Consider the following 21,457-nt stretch of genomic DNA (forward strand, 5'->3'; position numbering starts at 1 on the left):
ATAAAGAACTAAAAGCTATAGCAATATCTGCAACTAAAGCAATGGCTGAAACTACAGCGTCTGCAACAAAAGAATTGATTGAACCTTTAGCAACAAGTGAGGCAACAGGTGAGGTTAAACATGGCAACTTCGGCAAATAAAACTGACTGAAACTGCACCAATATCTGCTACTACACATGGCAACGTCTGCTGTTGGTTTCAACAACTGAAACTACAGCAATATCTGTAAATAAACCAAGCACTTAAACTAGAGCAACATCTGCAACTAAAACAACTAAACCTTTAGCAACAGGTGAGGCTAAACATAGCAACTTCTACAAATAAAATTGAAACTACAGCAATGTCTGCTACTAAAACGCTCCAGCAAAAAAAAAAAAAAAAAAACTCCAACTACAGCAAAATCTTCAAATACATACTAGAAAATGTTACCCCATATTGAATGATACTGTGATAGAATGAGATTGATTTTCATCCAACTGGACAACCGAGGAGCTCATGCCACAGTTGGGTGTCCGCTCACAATTCACAATTGCTACTTCTTCTACAGCAGGGGTCTCGAATCTGCGGATCTTCCAAATAAACGAAGGACTGAAACTAGAGCAACATCTGCAAATAAACCAACTGAAACTACAGCAACTAAAATGACTGAACCTTTAAAAACAGGTGAGGCTAAACATGGCAACTTCTGCCATGTTCTGCCATGTCTTCTTAAAACTAAAACTGCGGCAATATCTGCTACTACACGTGGCAAATTCTGCAACTGCTGTAGTTTCAGTTGTTGGTTTCAACTGAAAATATCTGCAACTAAACCCGATACAGCTACAGCAACAATTGTTTTAGTTTTCTACATAAACATAGTCACATTCTGGATTTTTAAAATATTTATTTCAACATTTCATAACAAATCCACAACAGGAAACACTCTGTAGGCACAAAAGTCTGTTTTTTTTTTCCTACTGTAAGAGGCAAAAGGTTTAAATTTAGGAACCAAACTCACACCAACACAATGTGTCTGTGAGGAAACTCGCTGCTAAAACATCAAAACACAAACTGGCACCGATTGGAGACAATGTCTCTCATTAAACACCTTCAAATATTCAACAATGGCAACTTCACTGTGTTTCTTCTCAGTGATAATTATCTGCTCCACATATCAGTCTCTTTCAGGGTTCCCAGGTCAGTCCAGATCACCTGATGGTTCGGTACATCATGAAGTCGACCGTGGTGCATCGTGGGAACTTGCCGATGGAGCTCTCCTCCACAGGTGTGTACACTTTGATCTGCCTCATGTGCGTGTCTCTACCGTTCTGGTGGTTGGCCAGTACGGCAATTTGGATCATGAAGGTGCTGATGGGCTCATTTGTGCGCTGAAACACACACACACACACACACACACACACACACACACACTTAAACATTAGACTGACTCATTGCACCATCTTGTGGTACAAACCGGTATTACATAAAAAGTCAAATTTCAGTTGATATCTCTGCAACACAATACACAGACGTTTTTCTTCATATTCTGTTAACGCTTTAGTTAAATTTGGAAAGTATAAACCATTTCTAAACACAAGAATAAAAAAAACATACTTCCAACTCTTCTCAGATAAAAACACCCAAGTGTGTATTCACTTTCCAAACATTAGAGGTGGAGTTTGCTGCACTTTAGCCTTTAAGGTAACATTTGGAAACCTGTAAGGACTTCAGCTACTCTGGGGCAGAAGTGCCAACAGATCACACTATAGTACTGCTACCCCAAAAGTGCTTCTTCATGTACTACTACTACTACTACTACTACTACTACTACTACTACTAAGTGGGAAGTTAGAAATCCAGAGTTTTAGGATCATTTTACTTATGAACAATAAGTAAAAAAACAGAATCTGTAGTAACTACTGATGTTATGTATATGTGACCGCCTAAACAATCTGTACACAGAGCACTGTACTGCATTGTGCTGTACTCCAGGTATTGCTAATGATGGCTGAATGACTCTGCCTTTTTAGGATGCAAAATATTCCTTGATTTTCCGACTACTACTATTACTGAATCACAGTCAACTTAGATGCGACATCACTCCCAATTTACACATCCAACTTTGGAAGCATAACTCCTCCTATATCTGTACACTTTCTAATCACTAGGAGGTGTAATTTACTGCACAGAGAGACTTTAGACCCTGACTTTGGCCTTTAAGGGAAGAAGTGCTCCCTTTAAGACAAAATGAGGGAACAAATGTCTCTCTCGGTTCAGTCGCTGTGGTTGTGCGTTAGTGTTTTTGTCTGCCTGTTTTTACATATGGTAAGCCTGCAAATGTTCCACAGTGAGAAATGACTGGATTCTGTCCCCTGATCAATCTTTGTATTCAATTACACCCTCTCCACCGGAGACGATCAGAAATATAAAGAGGTGGCAAAAAGGTAGAATGTAACAGAATCCTGTTTTGGTAAAATGCAGCATTTAAAGGTTACAAAATATATTTTCTCACCGGATTCATGAGTGAGATGTGAATCCAGCCACTGGGCTCCACCATCTCCAGCTGCTGCAGAGAGGAAAACGAGGAGGAAGGAGAGTCTGAGTGGTGCTGAAACCTCAGGATGAAATTTATCGACCAGAGTTCTTTTTAAAGAGTTACCCTGATTTCTTGGAGATTGTGGAAGTTGTTGCCGACTCGCACTGAGATCTTACTCGGGGTGTAGCTCTCGTCTGATTTATAATCAGCGTAAATGCACAGCATCTTTACAGTCGTCCTCCTCCTTTATTCCAAAAGTCACATATTAAATGACAATGAATGACAGCATGCTTAGAGACTAAAGATGGATAACAGTAGCAGCAGCAGCAGCAGCACTACAGTAAGCAATAAAATGATCAACTTCTTCCAGTAAAAGATGATGTACATTTTCCGGGTTTAATTCCTCTTGTAGAGAAGCTTGAAAACTCCATGTTACCTGAACTGTATGTTAACCAGGTGAGGCTGGGACCCATCTGACTGCCAGTAGGTCTCCAAGTTGTCATCCCTCAGTTGATCCACTCCAAAACCTAGACATAATGTGGGCAAACACATCAGACAAGACTCACCACTGCTCATACTAGCTTGGATTTTTAGGGGCCCACACGTAGTTATGGCAAAGAGTCTGTGTCCCCTTACTGAAAAGAGGTTTCACTGAAATTATCTTGTGTCTTATATCAAAAACAAGGAGGAAGCTCTATAGATGTTTTTGTTTTGTTTTTTGACTTCCCCACAGTCAAAAAACAAAACAAAAACAACAACACGTAAAACCACTGAACTTGATCCACAGGTTAAAAAGGTTTATGATGCTGTGATAATGTGGAAATTCAAATTAAGGCCTCCAAAGGGACAATCACAAACTTCTGAAGGATTGTTACAGCTATCTGCTGCACTATGCACACAGCAGACTGCATGCTTGGGGAGTTTCGGGGCTGGAGAGTTACCAGGTTTACAGGAGGAGAGGGACCACACCGCCTGGGAACCGATCTCCCGGACCGTCCCAGTCCGCTCCAGCTGCTTTGGGTCAGCTCCGGGTGGTGTCTTGCTCGGGGTCGCCATCCTTTTTGACAAAAACACGAGTTCAACACACTTATTGAAAATCAAGTAAGTTTAGCTCAGAAAGTGCCCGGAGATCAGTAACCGAACGCCAACATCCATTAATATTTTTGCCATTTTAAGATTTATTTGCACTTAACACATATAATTTAATCAGTGACACTAATGTAAGTGCATTTTAACCATTAGGTAAAATTCGGCCTATAAATGGCGCAACTAGTAGCATCAAATGTAACCGCACACAAACCTTTATGTATAGTTTTAACATTTTGGCTTCTATTTCCATTTAATAAATATATATGTATTACAGAAACAAATGTAAGTGTGGTTTGGAAATATGAAGGCCTTTATGTCAAATTCGTCGTATAAATGTGATAGCTAGCGAATCTATTTTAGCTTAAAAATAACTTATTTGGGGGGGTTATTATGACACTAGCTAGCCGCCAGCAGCTCATTTTCCTCCACGTTAAAGGCTCTTAAAACCACTAAAACTCAATGTGTGACACAATTAACAAAGCCGACTCACAGACGCGTTAGTGCAGGTCTCCAGGATGTCGTGTCAGTGCATTAAATATGTGGCTACAGGTCAGAAATACAATTTAAACACGTTTTTGTTTACACACTTCGAATCTCCCACTTTTTTTTTGCGCCTCCGCGTCCCTTTTTATCTACGTCACCAGCGCTGAGCGAGCGGTCGCATGCTATGTGCGCGACTCCCGCCATCTTTCCTGCCGGCTTCCAGCCCGTGAGAAGAACACGTTGCTGAAAAAAACCCAGAAGTTTCAGCCCAGATTTTCGCCTTTAAACGTCTCCGCTCTTCTGTCTCCTTGTTAGCCGGGTAGCTGGAGCCGGAGAAGGGTGAGTTTGCGTCCTCATCGCCTTGGATGTGGTTGCTTTTGAAGTTTGTATTGCTATAGAAACGAGCAGATGTCGGGCTGCGGGGCCTCCGCTGCTAATGCGGTGAAGCTAATTGTTAGCATTCTCCAATGAATGTCCTAAACTTCGCTTCCGCGCGATCAGCGTCCCTTTAAAACGCTCCAATAACCCATCTGAATGTGTGGTTGCAGCTTGTTAGGAGTCAGTTGGTGTAGTTTCCCCAGTGCGCTTCTTTTACTGTCAGAGAGGGCCCTGAAAAGATTACGTTTTCTTTTTTATCGGCAGGATCATGCGCCAAAATCCATTCACGAATCTCTAAATTAGAATGTTTCCCGTCACTCACCGTAGCAGAGATTTAGGAGACCACACTTAAAGATGTTTTGGAAATCCTTATGAGTAGTTTATTAATTCGGCATATGTACACATCGCAGGGCAGCACGTTATTGGAGGAGAAATCCCGAGTTTGAGGCTCCTCGCCACCGCCCGTCATGTTAGGTTTAAGCTCGGAGATACCCAAAATCCAGCTATTGGACTGAATCAAATGTCTTTATATTATGAGTTAAATGTAAGCCGAATTGACCAGAATGGGAGGCACTGATTGGTTAAAGCTTCTAAACCAGGTATCGTCAGGCATATGCTTTGAGAGGCGAGGCAACAATGAAAAGATCAGAGTTTTAAATGGAGTCTGGCGTGGCTCGCTGTATCTTTATAAAAGACTGCAAAGCGCAAATAGGCCGGACTTCAGGGGGCCTAAATACCAGCATACGCCAAACCGGGATCTGAATTAAAGACAGCAGGTAGTAAAAGCAGCTAGAGGCTGGCTGAGGTGGTACATCTGCAGCAGTCTATTGTTGGATAAAAAGGGTTTTGTTTTGAATGTGTTGTTTCAGCAGACTTTACAGTGTGCATGTGGACGCAGCTTTGACCCTGACTGCTGTACGCTACATTTAGAGGTTTTTGGACAGTTTTGGCAGCTGCAGATCAACAATCGGTTTATAAATGTTTCCTGCTTCTCTTCTAATATTTCTTTGCATTTTCTCAAAATTAATCACTTGGCTGGCCCTCTGTTTCCCGCCTCCAGCTCCACAGGCGCTAACATCCGGCATTTCAGCCCTCCACCATGGCGGATAAGAACACCAGGATTGCCATCGTCAACCATGACAAATGCAAACCTAAGAAATGCCGTCAGGAGTGCAAGAAGAGCTGCCCAGTCGTCCGTATGGGTGAGTGTGGAGGGGAGAGTACAGACAGTAGAAACTAAAAATAAAGAAAAGCCTATTTTAACATGAACTGTGTGTGTTTGCAGGTAAACTGTGCATCGAGGTGACTCCACAGAGTAAAATAGTGTGGATCTCAGAGTCTCTGTGTATAGGCTGCGGCATCTGCATCAAGGTAATCATACCTGTGGGGACGGCCTCGTCGATATTTAGCAGGAAATCATCTCAAAGCACTTCGTTTTAGACTGTGTTTTTCGCAAGAAAATGTAAACGGTGAAGTTTGTTTCATGGTGTTTTCTCCTTGCAGAAATGTCCGTTTGGAGCACTGTCCATAGTCAACCTTCCCAGCAACCTGGAGAAGGAAACCACTCACAGATACTGCGCCAACTCCTTCAAACTGCACCGGTACGATGCTGAAACTCTCAGCCCCTTTACCTCACAGCTAAGCTGTGTTTCCCACAGAACTACAGGGTGTTGTGTTCAATTACATCTGGATCGATCATCCTCTCAGGCATGTCCAGATGGCTTCCAGGCTGTTATTTTTAGATCGTTCCCGGGGTTCTGACCACCTCAGCTGTGCACTCTGGTCAGTTTAGTTATTACTGGTTAATGGAGTTGGGTTTCAGTTTTCTGATGACAAGTCCACAGATTCTAAGCATGAACGTCAGGTGAGTCAAGACACCAAGAGAATGCTTTTTTTTGTCCCGAGGCATCTGAGTTTGTCTCCCTGTGACTTTACTGCTTCATGAAAATGTAATCAAACTGATGGATTGCTGTTTTGATCCCTTGGAGGAGATTAAGTGACCATCACAGAGGTGGAAGGTGATGGTGTCAGCACAGCCCTGTGAATGTTCTCCAGGTGTTGCTCCTCACCTGATGCTTTCAGACTGAGAAACTATGGACTCTTCAGCTGAAGTCTGCTTGGTCATAGCTGGAGAGCCAGCCCTCAGCAGCAGTGATGGTCCTCTACATGAAGTTTGTGTCAGACTGAAAGAAGCTGATAATTGTTTTCTGTGCATGTTCGAGGTCCAATGTGGAGTGCTTGATGTGTGTGGTTAGAATAGTACCTTTTAAAGAGTGATCTAAAAATAGCAGCGGCTCTGACGACAACAAGAAATTGAGCTTGAAGAGGAGAACTTATGTTTAGAGGCCATCCCAGACCTTTTTGATTTGTACTTGTGGCAGTAGTCGCACAAATGCTTTCTTAAAGAAATTGCTAAATTATGCTTTGTGTGCTTTGGGACTGTGAATAAAATCATTATTAGCTGCTTCTCCGCTGAGTTCTTAACCCAGTGGATAGACTCAGACTCCATTGCTGCTGGTGTTCTCCAGCTTCAGTGAGCTCGGCCCTGCTGCAGGTCAGAGAGACCCTTCGTCTCGCAGAACGGCTGTCAAAGGCAGCTGGAGTCTCAGATGGTGGTGCTGGAGTCTGTAGACCACCGGAGGAGACTCTGAGAGGCACCTGAATGGTATCAAGGACCGCCGCATCAGCAACAGCCTGCTCACGGCAAAACAGGAGACAGGAAGGACCAGGTCTAATGGTTAGCGGCAACTGAACTTTCACAATAAGAGCGTGGGAATTGGTGCATCATTCTCTCAATCTCCAACCATACAAACATAATCCAGGTGGCCGGTTTACATGAAGAAGCACTTTTGGGTTAAATATGAGATGCGATTTTTATTGGTGAAGTCAAGGACCAAAAATCTGCAGTTGCAAAACATCTGGAACCAACGCTGAACCGCCTGAAAGGAAAAATGATACTAAACTATTAAATTATTTGAAGATTAGGTTTCATTAAAGCTTGTAATGGTGAGTCAATATGTTTACAGATCTGTGTGTGTGTTGCAGGCTGCCTATCCCCCGGCCCGGTGAGGTTTTGGGGCTGGTGGGGACCAACGGTATCGGCAAGTCCACAGCTCTGAAAATCCTGGCCGGAAAACAGAAACCGAACCTGGGGAAGTACGATGTGAGTACACACAGACACACACACACAGGCCAGCCGTCGTGTTCCTGCTGTCCTCAGGAGATAATGTTTGGGTGGAGCTGCTAGTTTTGTCTTGCTGGCCAAGAGGGAAAGATAAAAGTTTGCTTCCACCGACTGGTCGGTAACTTAATCAGGAAGTCTCTCCTAACTGGTAATGACTGAAATCTTTAGCCAGCACTTAAAGCAGGGGTCTCAAACTTGCGGTCTGCGGGCCGCATCCAGCCACGCCCCCTGCTTCCGGTCCGCAATTTGATGTCAAAAATATGACAATTTGGCCTTTTAAGTTACTTTTTTGACATTTTGCTTTCCCCTCCAATTAAGAGGAGTTAGTGAAATGTCAAAAAAGTAACTTAAATGGCCAAATTGTCATATCTCTGACATCAAATCTCGGACCCCAAGTAGGGGGCGTGACCGGATGTGGATCGCGAGTTTGAGACCCCTGGCTTAAAGGAACCCTCCGCTTGATTGTTAATAACTACAACATTCCTGACAATTCCTCCCGGAGAGGCAGGGTGGGGGGGTCTTTTTGGACTCTGTTTTGGATGATTCACATTCAGAACAATCCTTCATTATCCCACACTGGGCCTCTGTGCATGTTTACTGTCTGAAACAAGCTCTTCCTCCTTTGAGCCAGCTTTCTTCTGATTGGCTGCTCCTCACAAACAGATTTAGGAACACACAGGTCCCCCTGGTACAGATCCAAGAGTAAGAAAAGCTGTCTGAAGCCTGAGCTTTGCACTCTCAGGGATAACTGCACACACTGACCCCATCATCTGTATTTTTGTATCTCAGAATCCTCCAGACTGGCAGGAGATCCTGACGTACTTCAGAGGGTCTGAGCTGCAGAACTACTTCACCAAAATCCTGGAGGACGACCTGCGGGCCATCGTGAAGCCGCAGTACGTCGACCAGATCCCAAAGACCGTCAAGGTTCACGACTTTCCCTTAACTGTGACGTCTGTGACGGCCTTCAGCGTTTGCTCTGAGGGCTGGTTGTAATTGTTTGTCTCCGCCTGCAGGGGTCAGTAGGGGCCATCCTGAGCAGGAAAGATGACACAGACACACAGGACCTCGTCTGCCAACAGCTCGGTAAAAACACACACACACACACTCTTTATTACAAGCTGAAGAAACTGCTTGGATGTTACAAAGGTTTCTTTGGAAGGATCTGATCCACAGTCAGTGTGTTACCTGCAGCAGTGAACCACGAGCAGACACACAGAAGAATTAATATTGGCTTAAGCAGATGCTGCATTTAGAGCAGTTTCACCACTCAGTCTGCCATCAGGCAGCTCTTCCCAGAGAGAAACGCTGTTACACTTCACTAGACCCTACAGGCAAGAACGGTAATTTTACCTCACAAAATGCTCGAGCTGTTTGTCTCCTGTTGTCTCTAGTGTTTGGTTATTGTACATTTGTTGCTTTAGTTTATTTGGATCTGAGGAAAGGAACAGAAACTCTTGTTTTCTGCAAGGTGAAAATCTCAGTTTTTGTCAGCAGAGTCTTTGAAGAGAGTCAATTTCTTTCTTAGCCACGCAAATCAGTCACTGTTGCCTCACATAGGCTGTGTTCACACTGCAGCCTGAAGTGACCCAATTCCGATTTGTTTGTTTTTTTTGCGTGGTCGTGTACATTTCCAAATATATGCGACTTCTATGTGATCTGTGTGTGAACTGCAGACGAACCTAAAAGTGTCCTGCATACGCAGTAGAGGACGCGATCATAACGTAGCGAGCATGCTCAGTGTTTACAGAAGTAAGTTTGTTTTTCTTCCCACTTCCGCGTAGCAGGATCCAGAATGTTGGTGAGTATCAATGCCCGTACAGACACAGGTCACTTTTGAAAAGATCGGCTCTGTGTTGTTCAGACCGTCATGAAAAGATCAGATACAGGTCGCATGAGGGCAAAAAAAAAAATCGGATTTGGGTCACTTCAGGCTGCAGTGTGAACGTAACCATAGGGTTCAAGTTGACACACACTTCAGGTTATTATTTATTGCAGCAACGTTCCTCCGATCACGCAGGAGGAGAAGCTTAAAAAACGAGCTGCAGAGTCCGACCAGCACCAGGCGTGATTTTTAGCTTTGTTTGTTTTCATATTAACGGGTTATGTTAGGGTTCAGGTTCTTGGATGGGTGTTCTGGAGCCCAAATTTCATTATATGTTTACATATAATGACAATAAAGTCTTCTTAAAGTCTTAAAGAGCTCAGTACAGGTAATATGACGATAATAATTATGTAATAATAGATACACATCCATCTTTCTGTAAGCGTGTAGCAGAGTCTCAGTATGCTGTGACACTGCACCAGACTGAGCTCATTAAATGTGTATTTTTGCTTTCTTTTAATTTTATAATTGCACAGTATTTTTTAAAATCTTTATTTTAGTTTCCACTTAGTTTTAGTGAACTTTAAAAAACACTGGTTCGGCTTTCCTGTAGAAAAGCTTCCGACTTTCTCATGAAAAACCGAATTACTGACCCACATCTGCTCTCCTGTGTCCGTGTTTGTCTGCAGACCTGACTCACCTGCGGGAGAGGAACGTGGAGGATCTGTCCGGAGGAGAGCTGCAGAGGTTCGCCTGCGCCGTCGTCTGCATCCAGAAAGCCGACATGTGAGGAAACGCCAACGCTGCTTCTTTGTTTTTTGTTTTTTTGTCTCTGAGCTCAGAACCGAACTCAACCGTTTCTGCTCCTCTGCTGCAGTTTCATGTTTGATGAGCCGTCCAGTTACCTGGATGTTAAACAGAGGCTGAAGGCCGCCATCACCATCCGCTCGCTCATCACCCCCGACAGGTTTGTCTCGTTAAAGCTTTTGTGGGGCTCACGGGGGGCGCGGTGCCAACTCTTAAAGGTGATCTTGTGTTGCAGGTATATCATCGTGGTGGAGCACGACCTGAGCGTGCTGGACTACCTGTCAGACTTCATCTGCTGTCTGTACGGAGTCCCCAGCGCCTACGGGGTCGTTACCATGCCCTTCAGCGTCAGAGAGGGTAAAACTCAAGCTTAGTTTCATTTGTGTTGCATCACATCTCTATAAACAAACACCTGAATCAGAGGTCAGGTTAGACCTGTCATTATTAAAAGAAGCTTGCTTGCACGGAGAGCACCGAGGCTGTGGCTGTCAGGCTGTGTGACAGTGATCTTCCTGTTAGCCTTTTTTCAGTCTTCATGCATCTGTAAACAGTAACTGACAGCTGAAACAGGAATTCCCAAAAACTTGGTGATATGTCCTGAGGCTAAAAACCCAGAGGAGGAGATGAGTTCTCCTCAAGACTCGATTTCACAGCATTGTCTAAACTCTGTTTGATTTCAGTGGACACTGGTACGTTTTCTCTGAATGGACCGAGAGCATCTTTTGAGCTTGAATCCGTTTCTGCTTCGTTTCCTGCATCCTTCCCTCAGGTATCAACATCTTCCTGGACGGTTATGTTCCCACGGAGAATCTCAGGTTTCGCGAGACGTCGTTGGTCTTTAAGGTGGCCGAGACGGCCAACGAGGAGGAGGTGAAGAGACTCAGGCACTACCAGGTCAGTTTGTTTTAATCTGTAAATCACTTCTGCTGCTCCTCTCCATTTTTTTCTTTCCTCTCTTGTTCCTTTCTTTCATTTCCTGTCATTCCTATTTTTCCTTACAAAATAAAAGCTTTTTCATGGAGCTATAATGTTCTCCTCCTCCACCCACTGCTTTTCTCTCTTCTTGAGCATTCTCAGTCTTGCGTGTTTAAAATGTCGTCATTAAAAAGCAAAGCGAGGATTTTTCAGCAGTCGTTTCTCTTCTGATGTTTGATTCGTTGCTGTGCTTCAGTACCCGGACATGGCGAAGACGATGGGCGAGTTCACGCTGGACATCAAAGGAGGAGAATTCACAGACTCTGAGATCATGGTGATGCTGGGAGAGAATGGTGAGCTGAGCCCTCAATCAAAAAGATGAGAAAAATACAGCCTCACTGAAAACAAAAAACTGAAATTCCTCCTTTTGTTTTACAGAAGGTTTCAGATCTTTAATTTAGAAACTGCTCAGAGAAGTTTATGCCTCATAACTACAGTTTTACTCATTTTATAATTATCAGATCTACAAACCAGATAATTAAAAGGTTTAAATCTGTCTTTTATCAACTGGTGTTTGTTTAGATTTGGCCTAGTTTGTGAGTTTTCTACCGATTTTGTTTCATGTAAGATAAAAATTGTGAACTTACAGCTGCTAAAACATGAAAACTATAAATATAATCTCCGCACAAATGAGCTCAGTTAAAAATTACACTAAAGAAGGAGACAAATTTAAACTATAAATAAAGACCTGTGATAGGACACGCAAACTGTGCGACTGCTTACTTTATGTTGGAAGTTATGTGGAGGACTAGCACAGTCACAGTCGGCATGTGCAGATCTGAAAGTGTGTATTAATGGGTTTTGTGTGTGTTTGTAGGCACAGGGAAGACCACCTTCATCAGGATGCTGGCCGGTGGACTCAGACCTGATGGAGGAGGTGAGCCTCACACAAACTCTCTCACAAATGAAACCGGATTAAAGAGGTGCGCACGCTGACCCTGAGCTCTGTCTTTCAGGCGAGGTTCCCATCCTGAACGTCAGCTACAAGCCTCAGACCATCAGCCCCAAGTTCAAGGTCTGCTCCCTGTTTTTAAGTTCAAACAACAACAAGCAGAGATGTAGTTTGTTCTCAGCCTGACAGAGGCCTTGTTAAAGGACAATTTAGGTGTTTTTTTTACAGTCAGGAGACATCTCAGGAACCAGGAGGTGTCAGTGTTTTAGGCTGATGATTGATTGATCTAGGGGGGATGTAAGCAAATTCTGTTTTTGAGAAATCCCTGAAACGTGCCTCCACAGTTTGAAATCTGAAAATTTTTTTTTGCTATAAATCTCCCGAACTTTTACAATCTTTCATATTATTTAAAAAAAAAAAAAAAGGGGACTAAATCCATGTCTTGATATCTGCCAGGCTCTCACTGGTGCCTCATCAGACGATGCAAACATTTTAGTTCTGTGTGCTGCTTCATGCTCTGCTACTTCTGATTCTTCCAGTTCATGAAATGCAAAAACAAAGCAGATCCTCCTAAACAGCAAGTTTCAGCTCATTAAGTTCCTGCAGTGGAAAAACAGCACACGTGTGATAGACGGTCCTTAACTCTGCTCCTGTGAGGTTTTCAGTGTTCTGATGCACAGCTGCTGCAGGTTGCGTTAATCTGAAGATGAGTTTAACGTTCACTTTGTTTGTGTTTTCAGGGCAGCGTCCGAGCTCTGCTGCACGAGAAGATCAGAGACGCCTACACACACCCGCAGTTCATCACAGACGTCATGAAGCCGCTGCAGATCGAGAGCATCATTGACCAGGATGTAAGAAACACCACGATCCACGATCTTTTTTCCATGTTATATTCATACAGTCTTCCTCACTGTGGGGAAGACACTGGGAATCATTACCTCCACCAAGGAGGTCATGATTTTAGTAGTATTTGTGTGCATGTGTGTCATCATCCTGACTGTTCTGTTGATAGCTCGAAAGGTTTTGAAGGAATTCTGATAAAACTTTGTAGGGCGGAGCCGTTACAGAGACGGTGAGCTCAGGTGGAGCAAAAGGAAACGTTTTTCTAGCGTCCAAAGCAGCAGCGCTTGTTCCTGTAACCACCACTAAACCTTTACTGGAAACAGCTGGAGGTCCTTCATCAACCACCTGATCAGCAACATGAAGAACAGAAAACTTTGTAGCTGCTCCATCCACCGCTGTTTGTTTCACAGCGAAAAACTGCCGTACGGAAGTTAAAATATGCAGATGAACTGTTAATAATACAGAAGTATTTTTTATCTAATCACTCAATGGAATAATCGATAAATTACTCAATTACTAAAATAATCGATAGTTGCAGCCCTAGAAGGAACCACATAAAGATTTAAAATCTCAGGTCACATTTGACCTCTGACCTCTCTTTTACATTTCACATCTGCCTTTCTTTCGAACTGACCCCAAAATGTGTTCCAGCATTAAAGAAACTGTCATGACACAGAATGAGCTGCCTGTTAGAAATATACTGTAGTATTAATCATATAATAAACTCCAGTTATTTACAAATCGGTACCTATTATCCATGACCTGCTCCTGCATGTTTCTGTAACCAAAGTAAACGTCTGTCCTGCTGTCCCAATACATACAGATTACAACACAGAGCGTGAGCTGCCATTGGTGGAGCCTCAACTTAAACATAATTAAAATGAAATGTAATAAAGTGCAGCCGGTCCTCAGGACATCATTTTTACACATTTCAAAGCTAGCTTAGAAGATTTTCACAGAATTTCACAGTAAGAGTTGTCATTATGATATCGAAGCAGCCTTTTTGAGCTTTTAACGATCAGCCTCCCTCTGCTCCGCCTGCAGGTGCAGAACCTGTCTGGAGGTGAGCTGCAGAGAGTCGCCCTCACGCTCTGTTTGGGGAAGCCGGCCGACGTTTATCTCATCGATGAACCCTCCGCCTACCTGGACTCCGAGCAGCGATTGATGGCCGCCAGAGTCATCAAGAGGTACGACACTTTGCTCTTCCTCCTGCTTCTCAGCGCTCCTTTCTTTCAGCCCTGCTCACCTCCCTCCCGTTTCCCTGATATGTGCGGTGCAAACTGCTTCACTTGAATCTGATTTTAAAGGACGGCACCTGAAGGTTAAAAAGGTGCTCAGCAGGGGGGATAAAACTGAAGATTTCTTTCCAACTTAACCTTGAAAATAGAAGCGGGTTTGTTTGTTTGTTTTTCTTCAAATTTACAACTTTAATCTTTAAACAAAAAAACTGTTTTCCCTGAATTTGATCTTTTGCTCATCCAGTGCCTGATTTATTTTCCTTCACTGGCCCTGATACACTGTTGTAGATTTTAAGAAGCCTCACCCGACTTTCAGAAATGCTGTACATGAAGCAGGTTAAGCAGGTTACCCTGGCTACTCGAGTCCCAGCTTACCTGCTTCTTCCTGTTTAATGAGATTTAAAAATAAAAATACTCCTAATTTATCTCATACTGAACCATGCAATCAGTTTTAGCTCCTCCCCCTTTAAGTCAGCTTTCTTCTGATTGGCCACCCTTCATAAAAACATATACATATATTAGTGATATTCCTGATTTATATGATCAAACCGAGCAGTCTGAAGCTGGGACTTTTGGCTCACAGGGGTGATTTGGACATCCTCTGACTTCATTATTTGAGCCCTTTAAACAGTCTGAGCAGTTTATATATGACAGAAGAGGAAAACCAGAAAATCTGTCTGCTTCAGAATAATTTTTCAAATGATTTAGTCCAAATGTTTGTTCCGTCTGGCTGTTACATGTTAGGATTTTGAGCGATTGTTGGTTTTTGGGTTCATGTTTAATTTCATTTCATGTTTGGATTTTGAGAGGTGAAGCTGTGTCTCTGAACCCAACTGACCTCTAAAAACTTTACTGTGATCAGATGTGCTGTTTTTAGGTACTTTAAATTTGATATTTTTGATTAGATATGACAGAGAAACATGAAGCTGAGTGTGGGAAATTTGACTCAAACACCTGGCAACCTGACATTTAGTGTTATTAGGGAAACAGTGTTTTTATTTGCTTTATTAGTTGATTGGTTAGTATTCAGAGCAAACTCCCAAAACATTCAATTAAAAGGAGGGAAAAAGCAACAAATTCTCAAATTTGGTTAGTCGAAACAATCAAATAATCAATTTAATGAGTGATCAGTTCAGCTTCAATCATTTTAAATTATTTACAGAATAACGTGCTTTGCATGATGGCGTCATAGTTCATTGCAGTTGCGTGTCTCCTCCTGTGTGTGGCGCTGTGTCCTGACACGTCTTTGTTCACAGGTATATCCTCCACGCCAAGAAGACGGCGTTTGTGGTGGAGCACGACTTCATCATGGCGACCTACCTGGCCGACAGAGTCATCGTGTTTGACGGAATTCCCTCCAAGAAGACGTCGGCCAACACGTAAGAAGAGCCGACGCTTCAGAGCCGCATCGGCTCGCCGCTCGCCGCCATCTTAACGGGATGTTTGTTCGTTTCTCTCCTCCAGGCCTCAGAGTCTGCTGGCCGGGATGAACCGCTTCCTGTCGCTGCTGGAAATCACGTTCAGGAGAGATCCAAACAACTTCAGACCGAGGATCAACAAACTCAACTCCATCAAGGTAACAGTCTGGCCTCTGCATCTGTTTATAACCTTTATTTAAACAGCAGTCATGCTGCTGTGAAGATGCTCATAAATGCTGTTTGTTTATTATTCTCAGCTTTTAGTTTGTTGTTGTTTAATGAGCTAATTACCTTCATTTTACCCACAACTCAACTGTGCAACCGTCCTGGAATCAGCTAGCGAGGTTTAAATAGTTGATGCTCGTTAATCTGAAGCCCAGAAAAGTTTATTTTTAGTTATTTCCCAAAAACCAGCAGAGAGGGTTTGATCCATTAATTCTGTCTGTGTTGAGCTACTTAAACGGGTCATCTTCAGTTACAGTGTTTGAGTCAGAGTACAAACACCCCCGAGTGTCTCTGGTGATGAGCAGTGATGTCACGTGACACGCTGTGATCGTTCACAATCAAAAATTGATGCGACATCAGATGAAATGTGATGAACAACTCAACAGCAGCGCGGTCGAACGAACTGACGAGGACGTTCATTCCTATTTTAAATTAAAAAAAAAACAAAAACATTTTCTTCTCTTTTTCAGCTTCATCAGAGCCGTGTATGCTCACCGTTCGTGCCGCCGCTCGCGGACAAAATACGTTAAAAGTGACGTCATATCTGCCGGCACAGGCGGTGCTTTGGCGTCACCCCGGCCGGTTGTGCGCCTCTTGGTTTTTGTAACCTCGCGCGGGTCCTGCTGCTGCTGTCGGGTTAAAGATGCGAGTGTACAATCATGTTGGTTTTTACCACCATTTTAATAATACGTGACTCAGAGATTCACAGATCAGAGATTCACCGTCTTTCAGGAGAATCCTGCAGCGGGTACTCAGCGTTAGGAAAACAAAACTGTATTAACTATAAACCACTGCAACATGGAGCTGCTATATTAGAGTCTTATATCATACTTTAGAAAGGAAAAGGAATAAAACCAGAGGTTTTAGCAGAGGAGCGTCTGACTCCAGTGGTTTTTATTTTCTTTTTTTCAGACTAATGTAATTAACTGATGATTTAATAAACCGGCTCCTGGACACAACACTGGGAAAGAGTTTGGTCATAATGATCAGTTTCAGGCTCATTTCCAGCTCCACGTTTAGTTTTGTTTTTCCCACTCTGGCAGCTTTGAAGTTCAAAATAATGCTTACCAGCACATGCTCATCCATCTGTGTCTGTGTGAGCACTCCATTGTTAGGTGGTTGCAAGGCACCATGATGATCTCATCATAGATCAGCCATAATTCAAGCTTTGCAGATATATAATATATGCTATTGTCAAGAAATGAAAATATGATGCTGTTATTAGGTGCTGCAGGTGCATGAATGCTACAAATGGGTCAGTTTGTTGGTAGGTGGTTGCTAGGCTATAAGATGACCTCATGCAATAAAGATAAAGCTGCATTTAAGTGACGGAAGTGACAGATTGACCAGAGACCACACAAAGAAGTAACAGCTAGTGGCACAAAGTAGGGAGGAAACCGAGAAACGTTTCTCAGCTTCTAGGCGAGCGATTGAAGCAACGACCAATGAGAGTGAAGAATGCCGCTGATTGACATGCGGCCTGCTGAACCTCTTCTGTGAATATCGCAGCACCTCTCTAGTTCCACTGATGTAATGAGCAGTTCATTTCAGTGTGTTAACAGAGCTGCAGTCCTCCACTCACCAGGGGGCGCTGCAGAGAGGTTAAAGTACAGCTTATCAGACACAGGATGATGGGTTAGAAGGAGAAATTAATGTTATTGGACATAATGAGTAAACTGCCCTCTCAGCATTACTCTAAATGCTGCTGCTGCTGCACCACATGACCATATTAGAAGGGCTGGACAAAAAAAATGGAAACCATTGTGGTTACATGAATTTTGTGTGTGAGGAATCAAAACCTGAACATAGCGTCTGACCTTTGGCCTTCGTGTCATCTCTCTCTGCAGGACACCGAACAGAAGAAGAGCGGAAACTACTTCTTCCTGGATGACTAAGACGGCATCTCACATGATCAACTGCGACTTCCCGGCCGCGTCGCCGCACCTGCGACCGCTCGAGCGTATAACCTTGACCTTTCACAGCCGGGCTGCCAAACAGCAGACAAATATTAAAAAGAAATAAAGAAAAACCATTAAAAAAAAAAACATCAGCCTTCATGTACCAGGCTGCGTTCAATAGCCAGCGGTGTTGTGAAGTGTTTAAAAATAACGTGCATTGCGTTGTGTGTGTGCGTGCGTGTGTGTGTGTGTGTGTGCGTGCGTGTGTGCGTCAGCCTGAACGCGCTCGGCTGAATTCACGGAGGCGGCGAGAACATTAAGCAGCAAGTTTTAACACCCATACATTTACAATCAGATAATAAACTGATGCTTCCTGAACCAGGAACAGCCCCTGTGTGTGTCTTTGTTTATAAAAGCTGAGATAAAAGGAGGACTTTATGAAGCCTGTTTATCTGTGCCAGTACTTTGAATCAAGCGGGCAAATGTTATTAAGCCTTTGAGTTGAAATGTGGTTTAAAAGCACTTTAATGAAATTTCTGTGGCCTCTACTCCACATGATCCTCCTCCACTGGAGAGACCAGCACAGGCTGCAATTTACAGATGTTTCCTAAACACATCACCTGTTTTGGTCAAGAAGAAAGGGCAGCTTATACATAACCTCGGTGACTGTGTGCTTGGTACTTTCCTCTTCCTGGGCTCACGAGGTCGTGTTAGAGAGCAAACACTAATTATGTTGTTACTGTTCTTCACGTGTAGAAACGACCATGAAGGTTTCATGTAAACTGGATGGTGTTTACTACATCAGTGTGATGTCCTGCTTCCACTGGGTGGTGCTGTGACTGTGACCTAATACTGCAGGTAGATGTCTGCAGGGTGGGACTCTTGTAAGGCAGACTGAACAGTATTTATATTTTTTTTTTGGTGGTGGTGGTGGGGGGGGGGGGGGGGGGGGGGGTAGCCTTTATTGTGATAGGACAATGAAGAGGAGACAGAATAGCTGAGGGGAGGGCATGTTTGACAGGCAAGGGCGAATTTGAACCCGGGCCTCTGCATTAGCCTTGTGGCAGATAGATTGATAGGGGAAGGGAAATTACTGTGTTACAGCAGCAGTGTGAATGGTAAAGATAGTCCACAATAAGTCATTATTAAAGAATAACCACAGGCCCAAAGTGAAAGCCTTATGTAAATAGTGCAAAATATTATATACAACAGCAACTTCCACCAAGGTCTTTAGATCAACCTGAAGAAGATCAGGATGACTAGTGTAAATCTGTGTTAGTAGTTTGTAAAAGTCAATTCCTGAATGTGGAAAAATTGCAGCTTGGTGGGCTTTTTTGGCACCAAGAGACACATCCTGGGACATCACTGAAGCGACTGAATTTGATGTTGCTGAAACGTAGAACCTCAGTTAGCTGCTAAAATACACAAAATTAATAGGGATGGGAAACATTATGACTGGCTAAGCAAGCTCTTGGTGGATTTTTCCCCAGTTTTGACAGGTGGTTCACCTGGTGCTCCTACATTTGACTGACAGAACAAACCTGATAGCACCATAAACTCCCTGAAAGCTTAAAAATCAGCAGCAACAGTTGGTGAAACCCACAGTACCCAGAGAGCAGCTGCTGATAGTGCTGAAGAGATCAGAAGATGCCTCAATGATGTGTTTGACTCAAGGACACATGATCCACGAGTTTATGGGCAGGAATGATGTCTTGTATATCCACACCTTTGTATCAGTTTGTATACCTGCAACCAGCATGAAGTTTTTTCCTACAAGCTACAGTGCTGTGAAAACACATTTGCCCCCTTAATAATTTCTTTGTTGCATATTTGTCACATTTAAAAGTTTAAGATCATCAAACAAAGTAGAATATTGGACAAAGATAATCTGAGTAAATACAAAATGCAGCTTTTAAGTGACAATTTAATTTATTAAGTGAAAAAAAGCCATCTAAGCCTACCTGGTTCTATGTGGAAAAAGTAATTGCCACTAATCCTAATAATTGGTTGTGCCACCCTTGGCAACAAAAACTACAATCAAGCGTTTGTGATAACTGGTAATGAGTTTTTTGATGTCCACTCTTTCTTGCAGAATTGTAATTCAACCACATTAGAGGGGTTTCCAGTCGGATTTAAGTTCAGACTTTGACTCGGCCATTCCAAAGCTTTCATTTTCTATTTTTCTGAGCCATTCAGAAGTGGACTTGCTGGTGTGTTTCAGATCATTGTAACGCAAGTGAGACTGAGCCCCAGGGCACGAACTGATGGCCGGACTTTCTCCTTCAGGTAAACAGCAGAATTCGAGGTTCCATCAGTTGCAGCAAGTCATTCTGAAGCAGCAAAGCAGCCCCCATTTAATCTGGTCATTGTTGCCTAATATTAAAATCTGCTTGATGATCTAAAATGTGTGACAAGTATAAAAAAAAAAGAAAGGGGACAATACCCCCCCACACACACTTTTTTATTTTAGAAAATGACTTGTACATTGCACTGAATTACTAAGATATGCTCATTAAATATCTACCCAGAGAATGAAATTCTCTGTATTTACCTAGAAAACAAACAGCTTCAGAAGCAGCATCTGAGCCAAAGGTTTATTTATTCAACCACATAGAAAATCAAATCCAAACAGCACATTTTTGTTCTGTACAGCAGTGTTTCTCAGCAAACATAAGGCACTGAATCTGAGGTTAGATGAAGTAAAGGGACAAACGAGGACGAGAAACCAGCAGACCCACAGACCTGACAGAAAGGAAAAACATCCACACACAGCTCAGGTCGCCACGCCAGCCTGACGGGCGCCAACAGGAGCAGCAGCAGCAGCTCTTACACTCATTCCCAGCTCACTCAGATCAGCTTTTTGCTTGTTTTTGTGCCACACAGACCTGCTGAGCTCCCACCATTTATAACTTACAAATCAAAAATCAGAAATTTATCTTTTACTCGTCAAAGGAAGACTCCCCCAATAATTTAAAAAGAGTCGAGTAGACCGAGTCTTTCATGTCTGTGCTTACTGTAGCATGACAACATGGACGCAAACAGCTAGCCAAGCTCTGCCCGTCCAAAGCTTGCTTTTCCCACTGCTTTATGCCAAGCTAACTAGCTTGATGTAAAAACTGAAATGAAAAGAAATTTTAAAATATGAATTTATTAAGAGTTACTAAAAGTTATTTATATAGCAAAATGCTACTTTGCACATCACCAATTTTTCCCGCTGCTTTTTGCTTTTTTAAGCTAGGTAGCGAGCTTTGTTACGCTAAGCTAACGAGCTATGTGTAAAACTGAAATTAAGATTGTATGCCAGTGTTTTTAGAGCATTTTGTAATGAATTACGTAGCAAAATGATATTTTACAACAGTCTTTTTGTAACAACCGATTTCCCGCTGCTAAGTGGTACGCTAACTAGCCTGATGTAAAACAGAAGCTAGGCTATTTAGCGCTAATTATTTGACTGCGCTAAAACCAGCTGTTTAAAAAAAAGAGGGAGGAGAATTTGGTGTTATGCCAGAGATACTCAATTTTATCTAAATGTACCATGCAGCAAAATACAACTTTATAAAAGTTATGGTTAACTTTCCACTGGTTAACTTTCCACTGTTTTTTGCTAAGCTAACTAGCGTGATGTAAAAATAGAAGTCGAGGGAAAATACAAGTGGTTTTAAGAGAAAGTTACTAAAATTTATTTAT

At 42.8% G+C, this 21,457-nt stretch overlaps 2 protein-coding genes across 2 annotated transcripts; one reads left to right on the forward strand and one right to left on the reverse strand.

The window, feature by feature from the left end:
- Positions 1-953: 953 nt before the first annotated feature.
- On the reverse strand, positions 954-4,251 carry anapc10 (anaphase promoting complex subunit 10). Its single transcript, XM_030753761.1, has 6 exons — positions 4,095-4,251; positions 3,457-3,572; positions 2,952-3,042; positions 2,639-2,759; positions 2,492-2,545; positions 954-1,367 (listed from the first exon to the last, which is right to left on the reverse strand). Exons 2-6 carry the CDS (start codon positions 3,569-3,571, stop codon positions 1,188-1,190), a joined length of 561 nt encoding a protein of 186 aa, XP_030609621.1. The 5' UTR covers position 3,572; positions 4,095-4,251; the 3' UTR covers positions 954-1,187.
- A 16-nt stretch (positions 4,252-4,267) lies between these two features.
- On the forward strand, positions 4,268-17,922 carry abce1 (ATP-binding cassette, sub-family E (OABP), member 1). Its single transcript, XM_030753760.1, has 19 exons — positions 4,268-4,426; positions 5,526-5,667; positions 5,751-5,836; positions 5,969-6,066; positions 7,511-7,628; positions 8,439-8,576; positions 8,666-8,735; positions 10,164-10,260; positions 10,352-10,441; positions 10,517-10,638; positions 11,051-11,175; positions 11,453-11,549; positions 12,074-12,133; positions 12,213-12,271; positions 12,889-12,999; positions 14,036-14,178; positions 15,486-15,608; positions 15,694-15,805; positions 17,720-17,922. Exons 2-19 carry the CDS (start codon positions 5,565-5,567, stop codon positions 17,765-17,767), a joined length of 1,800 nt encoding a protein of 599 aa, XP_030609620.1. The 5' UTR covers positions 4,268-4,426; positions 5,526-5,564; the 3' UTR covers positions 17,768-17,922.
- The last annotated feature ends 3,535 nt before the right edge of the window (positions 17,923-21,457 follow it).

Source organism: Archocentrus centrarchus, chromosome 18, assembly GCF_007364275.1.
Source record: "Archocentrus centrarchus isolate MPI-CPG fArcCen1 chromosome 18, fArcCen1, whole genome shotgun sequence".
In the NCBI taxonomy this organism is placed as follows: Eukaryota; Metazoa; Chordata; class Actinopteri; order Cichliformes; family Cichlidae; genus Archocentrus; species Archocentrus centrarchus.